Source organism: Engystomops pustulosus, chromosome 2, assembly GCF_040894005.1.
Source record: "Engystomops pustulosus chromosome 2, aEngPut4.maternal, whole genome shotgun sequence".
Classification (NCBI taxonomy): domain Eukaryota; kingdom Metazoa; phylum Chordata; class Amphibia; order Anura; family Leptodactylidae; genus Engystomops; species Engystomops pustulosus.
Genome location: NC_092412.1, coordinates 223,403,696 through 223,428,944, shown reverse-complemented (window position 1 = coordinate 223,428,944; position 25,249 = coordinate 223,403,696). Strand labels below are relative to the sequence as shown.

Sequence of the window (25,249 nt, the reverse complement as noted above, 5' to 3'; positions counted from 1 at the left end):
TTGTTGCTGTAGCATCATCTGGGAGTGAGGATCCTGGTGTCATCTGGGACCTGAGGCTGTATCATTTATGCAGATCTGTTACATTGTGCTGGTAGCACAAAAGCCACATATACTGCCATTCTGTAGTATGGCAGTTTAGGTAGGATTGATCAGACAGCCTAGGCTTAAAAGTACCCTAGGGCAGTGCCCTCTCTGCAGGCACGCGTACGATCTCCCCTGCCTTATCAAAGTTTATCATTGGAGCACCGGGCCAGGCATAAAATTGTGTCGCACGCGGGAGAACTCCAATGATACTGGCCCATTGCAGCCTGAAGGTGATCGGCTCTGCTCTCACTAGTTTTGCCTTAGTGAGACAGTAGCAGCCGATCAGTGCCCATCCCTCCTTCTCTTCAGCCCAGGGAAACAGAATGAGGAGTGAGGCAGCTCACAGAATGGAGCCTACAGCAGCGGAGCAGAGAAGAGAGGTCAGGAGCTGCTGGGGCTGCTCACACAGAGAGCTGTGCACTAAAGGTTGTGGTTTAGTGTCGCCCTGTATGACAGCTGTCTGTGGCCACATATATACATGCCTGTATCTGAAGTGCTCATCACCTGCACAAGGCGGCCAGTGAAGCCACAGAAAGCACCCTATGCACAAGGTAACCGGGTGCTCTGCTGCATCACTGGCAGCGTCGTGCAGGTGATGAGCGCTGCGGACAGAGGCAAGTGTATATGTGACCGTGGACAGCTGTCATATGGGTGATCCCAAATCCACCTGTGCCTCCACCCCACAACAACCACTTACAAACCACCTGCCAGATTGGATTCCCCAATCCTTCACCATGCACCTTCTTTGTATTTACCACATACAAGTTAAACCCTATAATGGAAAATAGCATCCAAAGTTGAAAATGTCGCTTTTATGCCATTTTACAACATATAATAAAATGTTATGAAAAGTGGTCAAAAGGCTGTACAGTCCTCACAATGGTAGCACTGAAAGAGTCATCTCATATCAAAAAAAAAATTACACCACACACAGCTCCATTCACCAAAGTATGAAAAAGATAGCGTCAAAAAAATTAGCACCAGAAGATAGAAAAATGACTTCTTTTTTTGTACAGGTGGTTTTAATTTTTCTAAATGTATACAAACATTATTAAACCTAAATAAATATATTATCCCTGACCCACAGAATAAAGTAGACATGTCGTTTGGGGTGCACAGCGGAAGCTGTAAAAACAAAGTCTACAAAAAAACGTCACAAAGGCATTTTTTCACCGATTTTACTGCATTTGGAATTATCACTTCCAGGTACAGGGCATTGGATATTAAATACATCACTATGAAGTGCAATTTGTTATGCAGCCCCCACACCGCTGTGTACAAGGAAAATAAAAAGTTAGGGACTTTTGAAGTCAAAAATGGAAAGAAAAAAAGACAAAAAAAACAGAAGAGCTAGAACATCAGACTTGAGAATTGAAACGGCCGACATACAAAACACTGTCCTCAACCCCCAGAACATCTGATGACAATGGAAAGCAGTGTTTTACACCCCCAGCAGCTCTACATCCAATGGCTGCTTATGCTGGATGCCAGTGTCCTGCACATGACTTAGGCATAATGGGATAGGGAAAGCTCAGAGTCCCCATCGCAGGTACAATGCATTAACAAAGACTGTTTCAGTCTTTATTTTGATTATTTTGGCAAAAGGCTGCAACATGACAAAATGAAGGCTCCCGCTTATTATTCAGGACTCAATACCCCACAAATAACAAAAGGAACACAGAATGTGAAAAATCCTTCCTACATTAGTATTCAGACAATTCAGCCTCCGGCCTTTATGGTTATGATTCCACAAGGTTTGCAGACTTGGATTGTGGGGATTTTTTGGCATTTTCTCTGCAGATCCTCTCCAGCCGAAGGAGACCTCAGCAGACATTTTCAGATCCTTTAAGAGATGTCACTATTGGGTCTGCTTGCTAGATGATCAATAGAAGAACCCCCCAGAGCTGATTTAGAAGTGTCATAGCAAAGGGTCTTGTAAATTTCAGTTGTACTTTTTAAAACTTCTCATTTTAGGATGTGGAGTAGAGGCCAAAGAGGAAAAAAAATTGCCAACTTTATAAGAAAGGCAGCAACATAATAATGTGAAAAAAATGCAGTGTACACAATAATGTACAATTATGAAAAAGCTTAAGTGCAAAAACAGACAACTGGGCAGAGAACAGGACTCTGGAGCATAATGACTGTAGATCCGGGCGTTAAACTCATCATCACCAGGGGGGGCCACATAAGTCTTGTGGTTGTTGCATTTATACAGCAGTGCCACTACAATAAGCCATTGACAAAGCTGCACATATTGTTGAATAACCAGAGAGACCACCCTAACAGTTGCCAATGTTCATAGCCACAGAAAAGGAGGCATTATAATTGCCACTTTTCTCTAGCCACTCACAGATTATGGCCCTGTGTGCAGTCCCACTTCCGCGATGTATGTGCCAATGTACGGTATGTTTCTCTGTGGAGAGAAAAAACCCCCACACATTTACTCATCTTTCCAATGTCCCTTGAAGCAGCAGCAGTCCTCTTCTCTGTGCAGCGGCTGTACACAGCTCTGAAGCCGGCAGGTGACTTCAGAGCCGCCGCAAAGTGAAGAGAAGTCGACTGCTGCTGCTTCAGGGGAGCGATGAATACTTCTAATCTGACCATTGTATGATCTCCTGACTAGAATGGTATATGGGCAGGGAGAAGGTGAATTTGGTACTTGTTATAGATGATACAAGAAGTCAGTTTCTGCCCATATCACTTTGTCGTTCGGATCCTTGTCCTCAACATTGTGGTTGGCCCATGAATCCCAGACGCTGGCCATCATGGACCATTCAGAACTAAAGGACAAAAGACATAATAACCCTATCATGGACCAAACACAGTACGGATGACCAGGGTGAAAGAGCTCTTAATCAAAGCAAAGAAAGAGTCAGATTTCTTTTGTTCCAGACCATTTATTTGCCTGCTGCAAAAAGAAAAAAAAAGAAAAAATTTAAAAAAAAAAAAAGAAAGAAAAAAAAAAAAAGAAAATAAAACATCTATGGGTGTCAGCAGAATCCCAAGACACCTCCACACTGCAATGTTAAGGGTTAAAAAAAAATGCTATGATTCGTCACATACGTATGGCGAAGGGTGTGAAGCACACAGCCGCAAACTTACTGTAAGCCGTTCACTGCAGTGGGAAGGGGAATTGGAGCAAAGAGGAAAATAAATACATTTACCCAAATGTCTCCAACCAAATAAGTTTGTTACTGTACGAAGACGTTGCTAGAGGAAAGTATTGGTTTAGCCTTGGAGCCCGTGTCCCCTCGTGTCATCTCCAGCATCTCTGACCGTTCAGCGCTTACAGCAGTGAGATCTTTCTTCAGATCTCGCTCTAGACTCGCATTCTTTGGAAGAATACGCAACTTTAAATAAAAGTGAAGCCCGCTCTATGTTTAAAACATAGGTCATAAAAACAGGTAGCGTGCGGATACATTTCTTTTCCTTTAACCTAACAGATGACATCTTTTCATAGAATTGAAAGAATACTTTAACCATGAAAACAATAGTATATTGAGGCTTGGAGCTAGAGACATGATTGCTCTAGGACCGATCAAGTAAACGCAGGCTTCACATCAGAGGGTCCAATCGTTTTATGTACGGCCCTGAACTCATTGACGTGCCCAGTCTAGAGCATTTCATACGCTTGTTAAGATCGGGAGCGTAGCCGTTCCACTCGGCCATTAAAAGTCCATTTTTACATATAGTTTTCACCGGTCCATTTCATCCAGTAGTGGTGTGGCGTCCCCTGCGATTGACATGGGTGTACTCTCGATCATGGGACTTGGTGAAGGACGAGGAGTTAAGCGCTGCTTCTGCTTCCGCCTTTCTGCCTCTTTTTCATGCAGCCACTTCTCTGCCATTTTGCCCCAGTCGATAGGTGTCTGACTGCTTGGCCTGGAAGTCAAACAGAAAAAAACGTTATGGAATGTTTGCAAATAAATTGCATCACATGGAAAAGAAGCTTCTATCCCTTTAGCCAAGGGAGCATATAACATACATAGCAAGCATTAGTAATAAATGATTATACTCACTTAGACTGTTGCCTGTGTCGAGAGCTGGAACTGCTGCTCTGTGAATGGGATGATTGTGGGGTGGGTGCTGGGGTTGGGGTGGCACTTGGAGGCAGCTGATGGTACTGGGGTGTAGCTATAGGTTGACTAGGAGTGGCATATGAATAGCTCGGGGTCATCAGAGGTGTAGCCACAGGTTGCTGAGCTGGAGTCGTGAACACCTTAAGGCAAAAAAAGAGAAGAGATTAGTTAACACAGGGAAAAAAAAAAAAAAGAACACGGTCATGACTACCAGACTCTAGAAAAAGGGTTTTTGGTAAAATGATATAGTTGGGCTATTCATTGACTACTGATCCTGCCACTGACTGCTATACAGGGGAAGGAGCTGGACTTCAGTCTCTATTCTTATCAATGGCCCGCTGCAGAAATTGGCTGATCAGCGGGTTTCCTGAGTGATAGACCACCAACAATACAATATTATAATGAAGACTTATCCTATAAAATAGGTCCTCAAATCATTTTAGTAGAAAACTTATTTAACGAATATTGTAATTTCATTATAGAATTTCATTATACTTCTAGGTGCATCCTAAAAAAAAAAAAAACCCACAACACTAGAATCTGACTTTGTGCAAAGGAGAAAAAATAAAAAAAAAATCAGATGCTGGGTTCAGCTGAGCTCAAGGTTGCAAACAGTAGCCACAATTCTGCATAGCTCAGCCCAGTAGTATAAGAAAGGCATTTTAGTACAGGATACAGGAAGATACTTACATGATATGCACTGCTTCCACCTCCGCTGCCTCCGCCATAGCCATACTGGCTGGATGCCCATTGAGCAGGTGTGGCATTAGGGTTTTGCCCATGTTGTCCAGTGACTGCAGCGATTGCATTAAACATCTGTGAAGTCATGTTTTGTGGCAGAGCATTGACAGCCCGAGTCAGATCTACATAAAAGATTGTAAAGGAGGAATAAGTGGTGGTTTTATCGAATTAAAACACAACCCAGAACAACCAGACAAACACGAGCACTTACCTGCAAGATTAATATTGGCAGGGGTGGCACTCATAGAGGCCGGAGTTCTTGTTCTGCTGCTGCTGCTCGGGGTGATACCTGAAACAGTTAGATGTGTTCCAGTTAATACAATGCAATATACTAGTAAATACAGAAGCCATTGCAGACACAATAAGATACAACCTCTTAATGCATAAGAAATTGAGCACAGAACTTACCTGGAACTGGATCCTGGTAGTGGTCTTTAAACCACCTGAAGAGTCCATTGACTGTGGGGAACACTTGTCCCCGATATCTGAAGCCTTCTGGTGTTACTGTGACATATTCCACTCTAAACCAAAAACAAATCAAAATGTCAGATGCTTGAATTACTAGTCAAAATGATGTTTATCATGAGGCTGGGACTCTCTAGCGAGCGCTGAGTCTTGCTTACAGATTACCAGACACAGCTTTGTACTTCTAGTAGCCTGAGCCCAGGACTGAATTGAATGTGCAAACCGTATAGTAACATACGAGGTACAGACTGATGGAAAGTATGAAAGGAAAAGAAGGCCCCTTCCATCCATTTCATGATCATCAAGCTCTTGTCTTTAACCTTTCTCATAGATCAATATCAGCCCCAGGTAACATCTGTTACTGTGCTCTTACCTTGGTTTAGCTCGTGGCTGATATCCCAGCAAAAATTTACCCGGAAGTTCTTTGCTGGCGGATATGAAATACGGAATGAACGTAGGTTTTTCCTTCTTCGTTTTTATAAGGAGCTCCTCTAGTTTCTGTTAAATATACAAAAACAAATAAAATGTTATCTGATCTTTAACTGAAATTCTAAGGCTGCGGCGTACACTGAAAGAAACACTGGATGGAAAGACGCAGCAAACATTTTTTTATCATGATCTTCCCTGTTGAGCGACGTTTAATGTTCAGTGGAGGCCATAAAAGCTATGGGGGATGAATGCAACGTAAAAATCACAGAGATCCCCAGTCATTTAACTGTCCATATAAAGGCAGTCAAATCACTAAGGTAGGCACCATGAACATCGACAGCACCCAATCACTGCCTCCTGACCCTTTTAGAGGGAAGGGGAGAAAATGTACACAGTGGGGTACAGTCTAGCCCTCCAAGTCAGGAATCTGCCTCAAGTACCCTAACAACAGAAGGCTAGAAACATGTCCATATATGGCGACTGCTTGCTAGCTGTATGAACGACAACTAGCACATGGCTGCCACAAAAGCACATTGTGCATGGCACGGTAAGCACACACTTATCACCATACTAGAAAAAAACTGCCTATGGAGAGGGGAGGGGTAAGGAGAACTCACCATGACAGCCATACGTGTGCTAAGCCCCAGTGTACCATACATTAGTGTGAAAGTAGTCTAAAAATGAGAACTGATAGGGGAGAAAGGTAGGGGAAGCTCCGATTGTATTTGTGTACCTGTTGTGTGGTCTATATGACCATGTTTGTGGAAACTTAAAATTACGTTAATAAAAATTTCTTTATTAAAATAACTGAACTTAGCCTAAATATGCACTGGGAATGTGTTTTGGAAAATGCTCAAAGCATAGCTTCTGCTTACCTTTTTGTCTCCACAGTTACAGTCTTGGTAGTACTTGTGGTTGATGAGATCTCTTGCAAAAGAGGCCATTGGTTGGACAAAACGAGCAATGATTTCATCAAGGTCCTCAAATTCCTATTGGGAATTGTAGATAGAAAATACCCAATTTAGTCACCATTTATTAAAAAATATATTTTAACACAAAAACAGGACATGCCATAAGTCCCACTGTGGGCCTTTCACTAATCAAAACAGTGGTCTCATGCAGCTCCTATGTGCAACTAGCTCTACACTTACTAAGAACCTGAAACTTAACACACCAAGTGTCATAATAATCCCCTTTTATCTGTCTAAGATATTTAGGATGCTGCAGCATATCCTGAGAAGTGTTTGGGGAAAACCCCATTTTGAAATGTATTATTGCTCTGTATATTTCAACAGAACCACATCCATGTTGCATTGTGAGAAAAGTTTCTGATACCTCAGTATTGATCCAGAGTGTGGAGCCTAAGCTGAAAGCATTCTCTTTCCCTTCCTCTCGTACATCCACGTGTTGGTAGATTCCCTCGCTGACCTTCCAGGTGACTGTGAGATGGTTTTCTCCCTTACTACTTGGTCGGATGACGACATCTCCCTGATCCATAGTCTCCATCATTTTCTCTGCTTGCTTAAAGTTAATATTGTGGAAAGATGGATGTGCAATGACTCGTTTGATGTAAGCTGAAAGTGAAACGATTTATTATTACTACTATAAGCCATTTTCAGGATCCATAAGGATATATAGCCCTGAAGTATTATCAAGAGCAGATAATAAAGAAAAAAAAAAAAAAATAATAATCACAAAACACTGGATCAAATATTTTTAAAATACAAACAAAATAGAATTTATTTTTATACAGAAGTCCAATGCAGAACTACAGTGAAATACTTTTCCCTGTCGTGCTAGGAGTCCCACCCCCCGCAGTGCATAGAACAGGTGACGGGCAGGACTGATAGTGCAACAAGGGGAGAGTATAAATTATCGAACGGGACGTTTCAGCGACGTAGCTGGGGGGCCTGGGCTAATTAGCATAATGTGTATAACTCTATATGCCGAGATGCAGTGATATAGAGTAATAAAAGAACAAACTTCTTATTAGGACACATCTACCATCAGTTAAACTTATGATAGATGTCCTTTAAGGTCCCTCAAGTGGGCAGTTAAAATATAGCAGTAATGCAGATGGATGACTGCTCATCCTTTCAACAGAGACAGAAGCGCAGTTCCCTTGCACTATGAGAAACCAACTCTGGATGCCAGACCCCCCAGTGACACTTATCCCACTTGAACTGTTTAAAAGGGGCAAGTCTTGAATTGAAAACCCCCCTATTACTATAAGCCTCTGTACACATAAATTGTTTCCTAATCATAGACCAAATGGGGGACTGGAAAGCAGCCTCACTTGAGACTTTATTCAATGGTTGATTTAGAATTTATGTTTTATGGTGGGAATCGTTTCAGGTTTACAGATCATGGTTCGAGAAGCCCTTCCCAACAACTTACTTGTACGCTGCTGTTTCTTCTTCAGGTCTTCCTCTTGTTTTTGATGTGCGGACTCCGTATCAAAGTCATAATAAGTGTCCTTAGGTAACTTCCACTCATTGTTTTTGTCCATGAGATCAGATGTACGACAAGTCATGTCCACACTGAACTTTTCAATGTTGATTTTCATTATTCGACAATGGACTGTCATGCCCACCTATAAAGAAGAAAATTTTGTATTACGTCAACACCAACAAAATCAGTATGAACTGCTATATAAGCCCGATGCAAAACCTACCTTTACTCGTTCTTCAGGCCGTTTAACTACTTTATCACTGATGAACTTGGTTGGAATGAAGCCAGTCACACCATTGTCTAGTCTGGTTCTAACACCAATTGCTTGACCAGGACAAGAGCCGCTGTCAAAATGATTCCACACCTAGAGCATAGACAACACAACTAGTTATCTCATGTACTTAGTGGCAGATTTATTAGCTTCAGGTGTGTTCTTTACCTACCTCACTGAGCTCTGGAAAGTTATCCTGCTGACAGAATGGGCACTGCCAAAGACCAGTCTCATCATTCCTGATCGCCTGGTCATAACTTTCTCCTTGAGGTCGCCTGTGTGCAATTCCAGTCACATTACAGGTGATAAGTTTACCTGAAAAAATAAAGATGGCATCAGGTTAATTAGATGATAAAGATAATGTACATATTCTATCTTCAGGATAAGCCATCAGTATCGGATTTGGGTGACTCAAGACAGCACTGTACTGTTCAGAAATTTGGTGCTGTAACTGGATGACAAACGCTCGGTCCCCTGTAAGGCAGTAGTGCTGAAACAATGAAGCTATGTTTCCATTCCCTTTAAGGAGTTTTACAAGTTGGATCAAGGTAATTACCTATGTAGAAAGTCTCTGGGGTCTCCCTTGTCAGCATGTTAAATACTTCCTCAGGGTTGGGTGATCGGTATGGAGTCCTAAGGTCTTTGTATCTGCAGCTGAGCTCAGCGCGAATATCATATAGTGTAATATGTTTATCGCCATAACCCTATTAAAAAAAAAATAAAATGTTATTTTCGGTTAAATGCATTATTGTCACGTATTAAAGCTTTGACTTATTATGAAACATATTATAGTATAATACTTATATAAGACTCATCATAGTTTAAAACAAACCTGTCTCTCAAGCTCCTCGGCAAAGGCATCCAGATCCAGATCTTTTAATCTTTCTGGATTTTCTAGAATCTCTTCTAATGCTCCAGCAGGATTGGCGTCTTCAGCCGACTCATCATACTCCAAGGCATCCACTGCCATCTTACGAGCCCACTCGTATGTTTCCGGATGCACTCGGGAGCCATCTAGTACTTCAATGTAGGAATCCGTACTAAAAATGTGTAAAACAAATTAAATTTAGAAATAAGAACTGTAGGTTTAGACACAGATTTGTAGGTTTTAAAATTTCTACTTGACCGTATGAACTTAATACTAACCTGTCACCAAGAGAATTGGTGTCAATCTTAATAAATCCAGCACAGTTGATAAAAACTTTGGGACCCATATGGCACATCGTTACCAACTGAGTGCGATTTTCCAACCGTGTATTATTCTGCTTGAGAATCTGGAAGGAATCATATGAATATTAATAAACTCCACTGTACTGCCAGTAATATCTTTTACACAATTTTGTGTTACCAAAGAGAGAAGTAGATCTATTTACCTTTAGCAGATGAGTACCTTTACGGGGTCCAAGTCCACAGACATACTGAATGAGTGACTGGGTGTATGGATGAGCAATGGCCCTATTGACATCCACTCCCACCTCATTGACTCGGTTGATAAATTCGTAATACAATGCATTAAGCAATTCTTCTTTCACAACTTGCTCCTATTAGGGCAAAAGAATTAGATTAGGATACAGGACCAGCTTAAAGAGGATTTACCACAACTTAGTGATATAGTTGACACTTCGAAGAAACAAACATTTGAAGACCCTTAGGGATTCGGTTACATGAACACAAACGTAGCTACGCCCAGCTACTGGAGTCGAGCTGGAGAGTTAACAGGAAATAATGCCACACGGACGTTGTTATGGCCAAAGATAGAGCATGTTCTATCTTTTTTGCCTGCACAGAACGGTGAGCACATGTTGTGTTCACCATATGGAGCCCAGACGCTTTAACCATCTATGGGGGATGTATATCCACCGCATAGAAAGCAGTCGTGTGAATGCAGCCTAAGGAGGTAAGACACAGGTTGTAGGAAAATTAATGTAAAATTTTGAGCAATAAAACTACTTTAAAAAGACACCCCAGGAAAGGTGTGACAAGCAATGCAATTTAATCACAAGGCACTTACTTGCAATGGATGCAATTTCAAACACAAGATATCTTCATCAGTGCTGCAGACCTGAGAAAATTCTATCAAGGGATCTTGGATGCGCCGAGCGATAGAAACTGCCTGGCGTAAGATTGGAGGATAATCTCGGAAGTCACTCTGGGAAACAAACAGATATAAGAGACAGTTAAGAGACCGTAGCCAAAATACAAAAAAGTCCATGAAAACTTTCAGTAGGTTGGAATCTACATAGCGGAGCTTTAACAACTTACTTCCGATTTTTTGCTGTTCATGTACAAAACTGCTAACTCATTGTCCACCATTTCCACCCCGATAGTTGACATCTGCTGGGCTTGCTCAAGATCATGAACAATACGTTTAACATCCTCAACCATCATTTGTGCGTCTCTGAAATAAAGAAAAGACCGTTAGATAATACAGAAAATATTGGCGCCCTTCTTTCAAAGATCAGTGAAACAAAGAGGTAAACAACTTGGATTTGTTTGAAATTTTTGAGACTATGACCATTGACCAAGTGCTAATAGGACATTAGGAATAGTTTTTTTGTTCTCGCACTGTAGTTCAATCAATGTTACTGAACTTGACTGAATTGTTTTTGTTAGTAGACATACCTATTCTCTCCAGATATGGCAACCACATGAGGTTTCTTGCTGATCAAAAATTTTTTGAGCGTTTCCATGTCCTGAGTCTACGAAAAGAGAAAAAACTTTTTAAGATTTCCACTCATGTAAATGACAGATTGCAGTAATGAATAGGACATCACAACTGACCTTCCTCTCTCTTTCCTCTTCCCTCCATGCATTCTTTCTTTTGGTAAAGTATGGCAAGCGCAGGAAGTCTGTCACCTCCCCTTCTCCATTTATCAGGGAACAAAACACAGGTTGGTCTCTATAAAATAAAACAAAAAATGTTTTTAGATAATAAAACCAAAGACAGAAAAATAAATTTTGAGCTCTGTTGACAACACTTGTCCCTAAGGTTTATGCCACCTTGAGGGGATACTGACAAAACATTCCAAAGTCTGCAGACTTATGGAAGACACGTAAAGCTAAAGAATGGTTTATGTGGATATTTTTAGCCAAATATACCATGCTTAAAGAGGTTGTCCACTTCAAGTAAATAAATGTTAAATGAAAAGTTATACTTCCCAATTTACTTTCTGTATCAATTACTCATGGTTTTCTATAGAAAGCTTCATTGTTAATTTCCTGTGGATCATGGACTGGGTTATATCCACTGGATGTAAACAATGAAAGACAGTAAGCAGAAATTAAGATTCTGTATATACTAGACCCGGAAAGGCGCGTACTCAGTTATTTTTATATAGCTGAGTGGAGAATTTTCAGCACAAAAATTTGGTTTATACTCAAGTATATAGGGTAACTGAGGAATTAATACAGTGGGGGAGATGTATCAAAATCGCTCTATGCCAGAAAACTGGAGAAATTTGCACCTGAAATGTTGTGCACCATTTTAAGCAGTTTTCCGACTTGTCTGAAAAGGGGCATGTCCGCAGCAGAGCCGTAACCAGACAAAAATAGCCTGTGTGGTAGAAAGTTCAATAATGTGGAGCAGCAAACTAGACCAACTAGTTGGCGGTAAAAAGTTCAACTCTCCAGTTTTATACTACACCAGATTAATCATCAGGCACAGGGATTAATCTGGGGGAGCAGAGATCTCTCTAGTTCAACTCTGCACTGGTCTAATGACCCACACATTAATACATCTCCCCCAACTAGTATATTTAAATATTCATTGTACAAACTAAAACATTAATTTGCAGAAGCAGTAACAGCTAACCATACACACCTAGCAGAGGAGAAGGCCATGCCAAGCACACGAATTCCTTTGCCTTGGTTCTCCTCCATGAAGTCATCGTCTTCTTCCACTTGTTGGTCAGGCCGGTATGGCGCCACCTTCAGCCAGTTGTACAGTTTACGGCTGCAAGACTTTTGAAACAGACAAGAAATAAAACAGTAAGGATAGATTCACTTGTGTATTTCTCTTTCAGTGCAGTTAAATTCCACAGAATTATGGGAGGAAAAAAAATAAATAAAAAATAGGAACAGCAGCCGACACAAGTTAAAATGGAATGAGGCACTTATGCATGAAAACAATTGCTGACACAAACTAGCAATTTTCTTTCTTTAGAAGAAGATTCCAGCTGTCGTGTTTCCAGCACACATCACAAAATAGTTCTCACCTTCACTACAAATTCTTTAGCTTCCAGTAAAAGTTTGCTCTTCAACTCTTTGCCCATTTGGGGGTAGAGGAATTGTTTTAACGAACGCTCAATAGCCAGCGTTCTCTGCCTGTTCCATTCTTGCACCTGATGACTGAACTCATCTCTATAATAGAACTGCTTGATTTCTTCAAAGTAAGTCTGCTCATTTCCAAAACTATAGAAAACAAAAAAAAATAAATAAAAAATCAACAAACAATGCACCAATATAAAAGTCTGTGTGTATGGGATGTATAGAATTACAGTAGTTAAATACTACTACTTACCCTTCAACATCCTTCATATCAATGGAGATCTCAATAGTTATCAGACCTTCTTCTTCAGCAATACACATTTTAAGAAACTGTTCATCCCTCAGCTCTTTAACAGGCTTGTTCTTCAGGTATTTGAAGGCGTAAGCAAAGTGGGCCTCATCTACTTCCTAAGCGTAAACATATACTTTTATCAGAAAATGTGTTTGAAAAAAATCTATTTTTATTTATTTACTTGATATAAATATAACATAACACTTACCTTTCTGCCCTTCTTGGTTGGAATAATGTTGATTTTTCCCCTTTCCTGGAAGGTCTGCCTAAGGACCTGCCTGACCAATGGTTCCCTAGCAATCTGCAGAGCAACCATGTACCGGGCTCCTTCAAGCACGCCTTCCGGTGTAGTAAATTGACTATTAAAAAAAAAGTTTACAGTTTAAGAAAATGCAAGAAAAAAAAAAGGGAAAAACAAAGCAATCACATATTTCTTGAAATTGTGAAATCCATAACTGCATCCCCATAACATGGACCTAAAATTATGCTTACCTGCATACATAATCTTTAGCAAGTTCTAGAGGCTCAGCTGGAAATTGCTCAGTTTCATGACGCTGGTAACTGTCTCGCAAGTTTTCACCAAATTGCTCTGGTGTCAACCCAAACTTCTTGGCCAAGCCATCTAGAACAGTGACAATAAGAATAGGAAAACCATTACACATGATCACATGATTGCTCAATACAGTTCATTAAATCTTCATCAATTAATTACAGATGTAAAGTATTTATATGTGAAAGTGTAGCTATCAATCCAATAAACACCTGATACATTACAATGACAAATTAGAAGAATCAATTGTGGGGTCTGGGCATAGAGACCCCACAAGTGGTCTCAGCTGTGCCGTGCCCCCTTTCATCTGAGAGAATGTGATATGCAGAAAAGTCCCAGGGAACAAAGAGATACAGAGCTTAGTGCCTCTATTTGACCTCAGCATCTGGACCAGAGCCAATCAAAATGCATTTATTTTTTTTTAAGATCTTATAAGAGAAGTTTAATGCATTTTCCTTGGCTTTGACATTGGGAAACACTTATGCAGCCAAATGATAGCTTATCCAGCAGCCAAAAAGGTTTACAAAGGTTGTATTCGATTCCATAACAACACTCACCTAGACCAGCACATTGGCAGATAGAATACATATCTCTACGTGAAGCCTGCTTCAGCTCTGGACCTTTTTGCTCCTCGTCTTGTTCAGCAACTTCTGCTCCTAAAGTGTAATGTAAAGAAGAACAGAAAATTTGTAGTTTCCCCACAGTAAAAACTATGAAAATTGGACGTTTTAAAATCAGAACTTTTTTATTAAGGCAAAGGAAAAACCGAGCCATACAATTTTCCATTTTTGAATGAAGACACTATAAAAACAAAGGTAAAACAGCGCTAGCAGGGGCATACAGAATACCCAATTCCCGGCCACAGACGGAGTTCAAGTATACTCTGGACATATTATAACCGGACGCAGCCGGGAGTTATATGAGCCACAGGATAACAGCCCTGCCTACCCTTCCCAGCCACCCCTTCCCCGGTCTGGCAACCCAGTCTAGTAAATGCATGCACCACCTCTAAAGGTGGTAGGTCTTCAATTCACTTCACTTCTTACACGTGACAGTGATTATGGTTTACAAGTGACAAAAAAAAAAATAAAAATAGAAAAATAGCACTTTAAAGGAGAGCTTACAAGAACATCTCAGAGACTAGACACAGGCAGTAGTGCAGTACACCTTTTCTTCTACTAGTAAACAAAGATTACAAACCTTCTTCCTCTCCTTCCTCAGGGATTCGCTTCAGTTTTTTCTGGGTGGACTTTGCTGCGTTCTGCATTTTTGGAATATCTCTTCCATAGTACAGTAAAAAGTGATTATAGACATCCCTCAACTCATCCATTGACCGGACATCCTTCAATCTATATATGTAGAATCATAGAAAAAGTTAAATTAATAAACATTCCTGTTTGAAAGTTGCCTAAACATTAAAAAAAAAAAAAACTCTTGCATACCTCTCCATATCTGTGGTATCCAATGGTCTTATTTCATCTGCTAGTGGCTTGTCAGGATCAGCTGAAATCTGCTCATATTGGTAGGCCTGCATCTTCTGAAACAAACGCATCAGATTTTGCTTTCTTGTCCTGAGCTGGGTCCACTAGGAGTGAATAAAAGAAATTCTGATAAAAAATTTAGCTTAACTAAGAAATTTTGAGTGGTTAAGTGGTAAAATGTTATAGATACAGAACAGGCCAATAGCCCTTTCTTTTAAAATGGAAAAGACCAGGCCCCATTTACAAAGCCGCAATTGTGGTCAGATCATGGCCACAACCGCACAACCATGTGGCCTAAATAAGAGCAAAGTCTTATATGGAAAAAAAGTGCTATATATACATATTGTCAACACAGATTTTTTTTTTTAAGAAAGCCAAACAATGAATTTCTTAGTGAAAATATTCATTTGTGCTCTGAGACCTTGCCCTTATGGGTCCCATTCAGATCCTACTTTTGGATTTGTGCATGTCAAAAGGCACTGAAATTACTGCAAAGCAAAGATTACAGATTATATACATTCCCATAATCCATCTACAAGATACACAATATAAAGTGTACACAAGTTAAAATTTACCTTTTCATCCCACTGCCAGACGCGCCACAAGTCATTGATATTTAGCTCCGGCTCCACATACTCTTTCCTATAGAATGCAATAAAGGGCACCTGGAAAACAAAATATGAACAAGACGCTCAAATATAAATAAGGATAGTTTAAACTCAAGCTGTCTGGTGGACATCTTTGCTGCATACCTCAAAGTGTTGATTTCTCATGAAGTTCAAAGCTTCTCTGATTTTCTGGATGGTGCTCGGTCCTTTCCGGGTGAAGCTGCTGCCAACTTGACCACGCTCCAAATAATCACAGCTTTCCTGTTAAAACGACAGTGAACTGGTTACCAGAAGGTTCACAAAAAAAAAAAGCTATTTACATGGCAGTATGCGCTGCAAAAAAAATTCTCATTTTGAGGACATCTACCATCAGATTTACAGAGGAGGCAGGCAGCAGAGCAGAGAGGTGCTCAGGAGTTGTAGACCAGAGCGCCTTTGGCTCATTTGAATATTTTTATAAAGTTATTTTAAAAAGAATCCGGCTGTTCCTGGAGATACCAAAAGAGAGTGCCTCCCTTGAGAGGTGTAAAGTAGGTTTGGGACATCTACCATCAGTAGATCCTTTAAAGCGACCATCAGGAGCCCTATACAGTGACAGCTTTCCCTGCATTAGAGAGCCTGGTAATGTCAGTGCTGACTAGATATACCCTGGAACATCCAACTAGAAGCATCAAGTTAATTTAGTCAAAAACTCCTAGGGGAAACAGAAGAACAGTATAACACAGAGATAGGATCCCAGCACACTTTAAATATTAAATCTACCTGTTGAGAAATTGTTGGGGTTGAAAATGCATTCCTGTAGATCCAATCAGCCTCTTCTTCCAGTTCATCATCTTCAGCAGATTTAACCGGTATGGTTCGTAGCTGCATAAAAGGAAATTAAACAATATTATATACTTATATAAAAGTAGTTATATACACATAAAAATCATTTAAAATACTTGTCTCTCAATGCACTTAGGGAGCATTTCCACATTTAGGTTTTCCAATGCAGTTTTCACGGCCAAAACCAGACGTGGATTTTAAGAGAAGAGAAACAATTGGGAGGAAAGGACTTTCTATTTTTAATTAACTGCATCATAAAACACAAACATGTATACAGAAAGGCAAGTGTCACCTACTGACCCCCAACACAAAAACATAACACCCGGCGACTAATAAGACAAATAACCAATACACAAGGCATAGATCTAACAACTGGTTTACATTATGGAGTATGCAAACATTTAACCAAGAGACATGTGATATTGATAAACATGGTAATAGTTAAACTATAACTTTTGTAAAGGATTTTTTACCTGGAACCTTTCTGGCAGATCTGTTGTGCGGATCTCATTGTCTTGGTCAGTTAAGTGACTGCTCTCTAGTTCACTTGGCTCATAGATTTCAAAGATACTGCGTCGGCTCACACGCTTCTTAGCGGTTTTCTTCGGTCGGACACGGGTTTCCCCATCCGCTTCTTCATCCTCATATTCATACTCTTCCATTTCTTCATCGTCTTCGTTGTATTTCTCAAACTCCTCATAATCAAAATCTACACCAAAGATCTCCTGGGCTTCCTGCAAGGCACTGCAAGGCGAGTAAAACATTAAGGAGATATATTACACAAATGAAAAATTTGGCCACCATTTTACTAACTTCAATGCCATAACATAATCATCCCTTCTCTAATGTAGACACAAAACCCTTTCAAATTTGACAAAGGTCCTGCCTTCACTCTTCAGGACATATTCACCAGTTCAATTCCAGACTTAAAAGAGGTACCACTGAGGTTTAAAGGAAATCACCCACTTAAATAAAACAAGAAAACCGCTAAAGATTCTCACCCCCGCTCCTCTTCATCTTGATCCCGGCACTGTATTTTGCCAAGCTTGACACGCCGGGATCACCTAGAAAGAAACTTCTAATTAGCATTTCGGAGCTTAGGGACAAAATGTCCGGTTCTCCAGGCTGCCAATTATGCACGCCCCTGCACCTCCCTCCTCCATGCTGGGAGAAGGAGGTGACGTTACGAGAGAGGGAGGTGGCGAAGGCGTGCATAATTAGCAGCCCAGAGCCCAAGAAATCTTATCCAGCTCTGTGCTGCTAATTATAAGTTGCTTTTCGAGGTGAGCCCAGCATGCCAAGACTAGCGGAGGGCAGCGCCGGGATCAAGATGAAGTGGAGCGCATGTGAGTATCTTGAGCATTTTTTTTTCTAAGTGGTTCCTTTCCTTTAAGCCCATCACATATGCATGTGACATGTGATGGGTATGAGGGGGAATGTATACTGGCAAACGAACCAAAGAATAGTTTCTGTTTGAATGGAGCCATTTTTGAGGATGTGCCTCTATGGGACCGCCCCAAGCTTTTGGCAGCAGTCCTGTGAATGAAGGGTAAATTTGTTACTTACGCATCTGCATATCCCGGAAGCTTTTTCCTCCATTTGGGTTTCTTTAAAGGCTGTCCATCGTCATCAACAATAAAATCATCGATGTCTGCAATGTATTAAAGCATCCTTTAATCTGTTCCCAAAAATATTAACAAACCATAAAAAAAGGATCAAAATACTCACCAGATTCTTCCTCCTCCTCCTCTTCATCTTCCTCTGCAGCTATAACTGGCTGCTCACCAACATCATGTCTATCCTCATCTTCACCATCCTGGAAGATTTCCTCAGCAATGGCTTCCTTTTCATGTTCCTCTTTCCCAGCATCTTCCTCCTCATCTTCATCATCTGACATTTTTTTCACTCGCCTGAACTTTTGCTATAGCGAGAAATATGTACATTGGCCACTTACAACAAGAAACTCCCAAGTAGAAGCAAATTCAACCAAACAGTGCTGGTAAAACCAGCAGAAAGCCAGCACTTACAGAAGTTATGCAATAATAAATCATGGCTTATTTATTCCAGCACCAGTCTCTTCAACAGCAACACAGGGGCAACACAAATAAAGATTAACTTACACGTTTCACTTTAACACCCAAGTTTTCTTCAATGAGATCAAAGTCTTCATCTTCCAGTCTGTCATCATATGCTGCAAGTTTGGGAGAAAAATATGCAACTTCATGAAGACACACATACATACATATATATATATTTTTTTTTTCTTTTTTAACAGAGGATTTTGTACTTCCTGAACACCAATAAACACTGAAACTAGTAATTATAACACACACTTACTGCGCTTTCTATTTCTGTGTCCAATTTCATCATCTGAGCCTCCGGACTCACTCCCTGCCCCCTCTTCCTCCTCCTCCTCTTCTTCTTCATCATCGTCATCATTAATAAAATCTTTTAGATTCCCTTGTTCGTCCTGTTCTTCTGGATTTTCGTCCTCCTCCTCTTCATCTGGATGGAGCAAATTAAGTTATATTTGTTAAAATATATACAATCTAAATTTAGTCTTGCACTTACCATAAACAACCAGATCTCCCCAAACGCCTTTGAATTTACATTGTTTTTGGCCAATTGTAACTTAACAGGGTATTCCCACAAAGACAAGTTTCTTATATGTACTCAGCACATCAAAATAAGACTCTAATTCCCTGTTATTAACAAAAATACAGCATTTCACAGAGCCTCCATGTTCGCTCTGATCTACCTTCTGTCACTAACTCTCGTGTAGTCGAATAAGTATATGCGTGTATCTGCCGGCTGCGCGAGATTAAGTGACGGTGCATAAGCAAGATGTGACGAGAGTAGAAGGACATCACCGAGTCAAATGGTATATTTCTTTTAAAGGAAACCTATAATCAGACTTGTGTTAATAGGTAGATTTCAGGTTGCTAGTAACGTGCTAAAACCTAATCTAGTTTGGAAAGTATTTTAGGATTAGCAAAAAATAAAAGTAAACTAGCCGCTGAACAGCTTCTGGATCATGTTTCTTTCGTTACCCAGCTCGATGGCATCACCCAGAAAACCAAATTTAAAGTTGCATAAAGTCAGGGAGGCGAAGAGTTTAACATTGAAGTCATGCTCCCCTGCCTCTGAACACCTCCTATGTGATTGACAACCTCGGCCAGACATCAGGAGATGTGATCAGTGATGTCCCTGGACACATAACCATCAATTACAGTCAAGGGGGCATTTTAAGGCAGGGAAAGCTTGACTTCAGTGTTAAACTCTCCGCCTCCTTGACTTCATAAAAACCAATTAACATCCCACTTCAAAGTTGATTTTCTGGATGATGCCACCCCTCCAGAGCATAAAAGAAACATCTTTAAGCTCCTCAGCTGCTTGACAACATACTGCTAGTTGTTTATTAGGCCAATTTCTGATGACAGGTTCCGTTTAATAGGTAGATTTCTGATGGTATGTTTCTATTAAGGTGCAACAACAGCTTTACAAACTAGCCAGAAAAAACATTACAATTGACCTCACTTACCATCATCGTCATCAACAAACTTCTTGGTGGATCTCTGTACCACCTCCCCATCATCATTGTATTCCTCCTCAGACTCCTCGGCTTCACTTTCCACAAAGTCAGACATGGTTCTACAATCATTTCAAAAGATAAAATGTATGTTACAGACAATGTTTGTATCAAGCAAACCAAGTAAAGCATCTGTAGAACAGTACTGTGTTTTAAAATACAGTGCCCAGTACATAACCCCACATCCTCACATGACTGGGGTTCAGGAATAACAAATCCCAACAGCTGAAGAGTCATATGTTTAAGGCAAGTTTATGGCAAGTTTAGTCTCCACTTGAAATCATGTGCTGAATTCCCCTACAATGACCTGTTATATCCCCAAAGAGAAGTATGTGATCCAGTGTCCAGACCAGACACCTGAGCAGATCAAGCAGCGGAGGCACTGAATCTACATAGTGCATGCAGTAAAAGGCAGAAGGCTCTGCCTAATGTATGTGGGGAGACAGTATGGGGTATTGATGCTCTGCTACCTGAATAGGAGACAATTTACAAATTGGTGATGTTTTGTCTGGGACTGCCTAATTAATAATGCACACTGGCAAAGGAAAATATTGGGGACGACCATTTTAGCGTGTAGCCATTATTACTGCAGAATATACACAGCCTGGTTGACACATCTTCACTTTTACTATTTAAATACATCATCTTTACAACAGTGTTTGACTTTGAAAGTGTTTGTTCTTCTAAAACCAATATGAAACATTTCAGTTTCACAACATGGATGTCTTTCTATTAAATTGTGTAACATACAACAATAAGAAAGTAACAGAGTTACTCACATTACGTTGTGCTTACACTATGCTGGCTATAATAATAATAATCTATATATAGCGCCACCAAATTCCATAGCACTTTACAAATCCATGAGCGGACTGCAGTGTGAAGCTATTCATGAGCAGAATCCGACCATAGTTAGAAGATTTACGGTCGGATCCAGCTGCAACCAAATTTGTAAACACCACACCTGATAGAGACAGGTTGGACTTATCTCTGTGAAAGGCTGTATTATTGTTAATAACAGTGAATTAGAGAACATGTTATCTTGTTATCCTGAGTATATTTAAGAATCTCGTCTTCGTGGGAAGTCATGTTTTCAACACAAAATCTGCTTGTTTAAAAGACATATGGGGCATCTCAACAACTATCAGCATGCGCCCACAGAGAAAAGGAAATCTGGTTACTTTGATGAAGGGGTGTAATTAAATATCCAACAATGAAAGTTTGTGCTCAGAAAATATGAGAACTTCCTTTTTTTCCCATATTTAGGCTACATTCATACAAACGTATGGGAGACGTATATATGGCCGACGTATATACGTCCCCCATACACTTCTATGGGCTCCTGGCCCAGTACGGGAGCGGTACATGTGCGGCACCGTACTGCTTCGTAGCAAAATATCCTATCTTTCTACAGAATACGGCGCCGTGCGCTGTATATTCCTGCGGGGAGAGGCGGTCATCCCCTGCTCCTCTCCGCAGAGACTATGTACGCCAAAAAAAATTCTGCTCAAAATCTGTTGTGCAAATTTGGCCATTCATTGCTGTTTTAATGAGACTAGTACTGTCTGGACTGTGTGCATGGAGCTCACAGACAACAGCTACAAAAATTATCTGAGCTACAAAGCCCACAATGATAGTCTCCATGAAGATGTTGTGTCACAGGTCATGTATGTAACCTGCTAGCTACTCCGCTGCTTTTCAGTTAGCCAGTCTACCAAATATTGGCCCATATGACTGCTTGTACTGTATTATTTCATTTGTATATCTCCTCTATGATTTGTAAACTGTTATGGAATATGATGGTGCTATATAATGATTACAGGCGGTCCCCTACTTAAGAACACTCAACTTACATATGACCCCTAGTTACAAACGGACCTCTGAATATTGGTCATTTACTGTACTTTAGTCCTAGGCTACAATGATCAGCTGTAACAATTATCAAATGTGTCTGTAATGAAGCTTTATAGTTAATCCTGATTCTTATGACAATCCAACATTTTTAAAATCCAATTGTCACAGAGACCAAAAAAGTTCTGGCTGGGATTACAATGATAAAATATACAGTTCCGACTTACATACAAACTCAGCTTAAGAACAAACCTACAGACCCTATCTTGTATGTAACCCGGGGACTGCCTGCATATAGAAGTTTTAGAAATTACCACCAACTCTCTCCATTTACTGCTACTTGCCAGCTTACAACAAAGGCATCTCCCACCTAGTAATTAATAATAAATTGTGTACATTTTTGGGGCTGCCAACACCCATGTAAAAAAACCCAAAAGTGATTATTTCAAATTCATAGCAATTATGGCTTAGTAATGAGATGAGGTCAGGTCATAACACAATTCTTAACCGCTTGAAAGACCTGTATGTCTACTACAGCCAAACTTACTTTACATCTATGTTGCCACTTGTACAAGGGACTACAAGAAACAATGGATTTATCAATATTAACCCCAACCTCCAGGGCAGTGATGGCCAACCTATGGCACTGGTGCCAGAAGTGGCACCCAGGCCTTCACCAGAGAGGACTCCAGGTATCTTCCTGCAGTCCCAGACAGCCCAGGACTTGCTGTGCACAGAGCTATTTTAAAGTGACAGCTCTACCAGGGACTATTTTCTGCTTTATCGGTGTCTCAGGTGCTGGTATCAATGAAAACTGTGACAGAGAAGGGAGTATAAATCACAAATTACATTTTTGTGTTGGCACTTTGCGATAAATAAGCGGGTCTTTGTTGTAGTTTGGGCACTCGGTCTCTAAAAGGTTTGCCATCACTGCTCTAGGGTGCATCGGATATATCAAAATGTAGAATAGTGCTATATCCTGGAACTGACACAGCCTGCAACTGCAACCTGGCTGCATAGAGATGGAGCAAAGTTGCTGTGAGAAGAAAGCAGCCATTTCTGCAAACTCACAGACAAGGCTACGAAGATGAGAGATGCCAGAAAATTGAAGATCATCAGTCACATAACGACCAGATATAAGCGGGAATTTATCATATGCAGGAGCGCCAATGTATGATAGTAGCCACACCCCCATGGATACAAAACTCTTACGCAAAACTTTTCATGCAGACAGGGGCAGGCACGCCCAGTGCTTGCCCACTACGCCAGTGGCCACACCCCTCTATGCCCACATGGCATGTAGGTGGTGTCGCATAATAACACATTTTTGCAGTATACAAGAATTTGCGATTATTTCACTGTTCTACACCAGAAAAGGCACAGAAGCAGAGATCAATTAAACCAATAGTGTAAACATTGCACAAACACGCAGTACTGTTCATCTGTGTGACGTTCATGCTTCGTAAAAAATAAATGGAAAAAAAGATCTAATTATAAATCATATAAAAATAGCAGTACAATTATGTGGATTGGACCAACGTACCCGGTTTTACATAAAACCTTGTGCTAAGGCTTGTGATTGGCTGAAAAGGATATCAGACACAATCTTTTAGTCCTCCCACTCTGTAGCGAAAAGGGGCTTTACATATAATGGAAAAAGCTGTACACTCCCTTAAAGGGGTTATCCGGGTCTTAAAAATTACTGAGGGCCGGGCTGGGCTATTTAAAAATAATAAACATGTACTTACCTCGTCCGGCGCCGCGGCCCGTCTCCTCTGTGTGCCGGTTTGTTTACAAGGGCGCACAGGGAGCTTCCAGCCGGCCGGAAGCTCCCATCCGACACCATCTCCCAGCGCTAACTACACTGAGAGATAGGGACGGATGGTAGGAGGCGGCCACAGCGCGGACTGGAAGCTCCCTGTGCGCGGCTTCTGTGCCCCTGTAAACGAACAGGGGCACAGATCGAAGGGACTGCGGGGTGGGACATCGGCGGCGCCGGAGGTGGTAAGTACACGTTTGTTATTTTTAAATAGCCCACCTTAGCCCGGCACTAAGTAATTTTTTTTTTACCTGTGTGGGGATAATCTTCCATAAATGTAGCCATGCTGTCCCATAGAAAAAGATAGCTGTCCTTGGATACGGCCAGCCCGCATTCTGGCAGTGGCTACACATGCACTATTGAGGCTGACCACCTGGATTCAGCGATCATTACAACAAGACGGCTGTGGGACATGCAGTAGCTCTCAGACTTTTCATATGCAAAAACTATTTGTTTCTTTGTGCAATCACTCAAGCAGTGGTGGTCGTATCCAAAGACAACAACATGGCTAAGTGAGATAACAGCTACACTATGGGAAATTATCGTCACACAGGTACATTTTTTTAAATTATATATATGCACACACACAAATTAGATGAATTAATTTATAAGTCTGTGCCCGGACTTTTATGCTTCCTTAATCGTTATACAAATAAGTTGTAATAACTGCACAAACCACCACCTGACAAGACTCTGTTTAAGCCATGTTTTTCAACCTTACAGACAACCCCTTGAGAATCTTGCATCACTGCTGGTACTATAGCAATGCCATTCGGGGCTCACTCACACAGCACTGAAGCAGGGACTCCTTGCATCATATATCATTATGATCCTCGGAGTCCCATCCTCGGCCCTGTGGTCAGTCTGCGAAATCCATCCACTGCACAGAATGACTCCAGTCGTGTGGATGAGCCCTTACACTACGGTTTGGACTTACTGCGCGTCCTGTAGGCCCCACCACTGCAGAGGTTACATATTACACAAGCCCCTGGCCTGACTCCATAGCTACACGGAAGGCCTCCAGTACACCAGTAAGCTGTGGTAGCCATTACTGGCGTTCCCACAACACTGCCTTCCCAGCGCCTGGCATGAGCATGGCCTAGGTAACAGGAACAGCCTGGCACGGGCCTAGGACGTCGCGGCTGAACACACAGGCACCTAGTAAAGAGAAACAAGTCTCACCTCGGCGGCCGGGCGGCTCCTCTCCCGCACTACGTCGCAGACTCGGCACTGCACAGCAGCGAGATAAGATGGAGGTCCTGCTCCAGACGGACGGAGGGCTGGGAAACCGAGCAGACCAACGTGACGTAACTTCCCGTATCTCTCCCCAGCGCGCGTGCGCACTTACCAGGCTTACTCTATTGACATGCCAAGGCGCATGCGCCACCGCCAGCCAAGCACCGTAGAGCTGTTTCTGCGCGTGCGCGAGGCTACTGGGAACGTATCCC

General features: G+C 41.2%; 1 protein-coding gene across 1 annotated transcript; it reads right to left on the bottom strand.

Moving 5' to 3' along the window:
* Window positions 1-2,972: 2,972 nt before the first annotated feature.
* Window positions 2,973-25,149, bottom strand: SUPT6H (SPT6 homolog, histone chaperone and transcription elongation factor). The gene is made up of 37 exons (XM_072138260.1): window positions 24,984-25,149; window positions 20,084-20,193; window positions 18,880-19,047; window positions 18,663-18,733; window positions 18,271-18,463; window positions 18,109-18,193; window positions 17,016-17,286; window positions 16,480-16,581; window positions 15,862-15,978; window positions 15,685-15,774; window positions 15,071-15,213; window positions 14,829-14,977; window positions 14,186-14,284; window positions 13,571-13,700; window positions 13,287-13,437; window positions 13,040-13,194; window positions 12,735-12,930; window positions 12,341-12,480; window positions 11,302-11,419; window positions 11,143-11,219; window positions 10,783-10,918; window positions 10,532-10,669; window positions 9,894-10,061; window positions 9,667-9,794; window positions 9,353-9,560; window positions 9,077-9,224; window positions 8,693-8,835; window positions 8,473-8,613; window positions 8,196-8,391; window positions 7,134-7,372; window positions 6,674-6,787; window positions 5,743-5,867; window positions 5,313-5,425; window positions 5,116-5,193; window positions 4,854-5,026; window positions 4,104-4,303; window positions 2,973-3,966 (listed from the first exon to the last, which is right to left on the bottom strand). The coding sequence occupies exons 2-37, from the start codon at window positions 20,187-20,189 to the stop codon at window positions 3,780-3,782; spliced, it is 5,196 nt and encodes a 1,731-aa protein (XP_071994361.1). The 5' UTR covers window positions 20,190-20,193; window positions 24,984-25,149; the 3' UTR covers window positions 2,973-3,779.
* Between the last annotated feature and the right edge of the window lie 100 nt (window positions 25,150-25,249).

What these genes read in the sequence shown, in the direction of transcription:
- SUPT6H (XM_072138260.1), bottom strand. Translation starts at nt 20,189, where the DNA reads ATGTCTGACTTTGTGGAAAGTGAAGCCGAGGAGTCTGAGGAGGAATAC. An exon ending in ACTTTCCAGAGCTCAGTGAG is followed by an intron (nt 8,614 to 8,692) that starts GTAGGTAAAGAA and finishes TCTATGCTCTAG; the next exon opens with GTGTGGAATCATTTTGACAG. An exon ending in CGACACAGGCAACAGTCTAA is followed by an intron (nt 3,967 to 4,103) that starts GTGAGTATAATC and finishes TTTGACTTCCAG; the next exon opens with GCCAAGCAGTCAGACACCTA.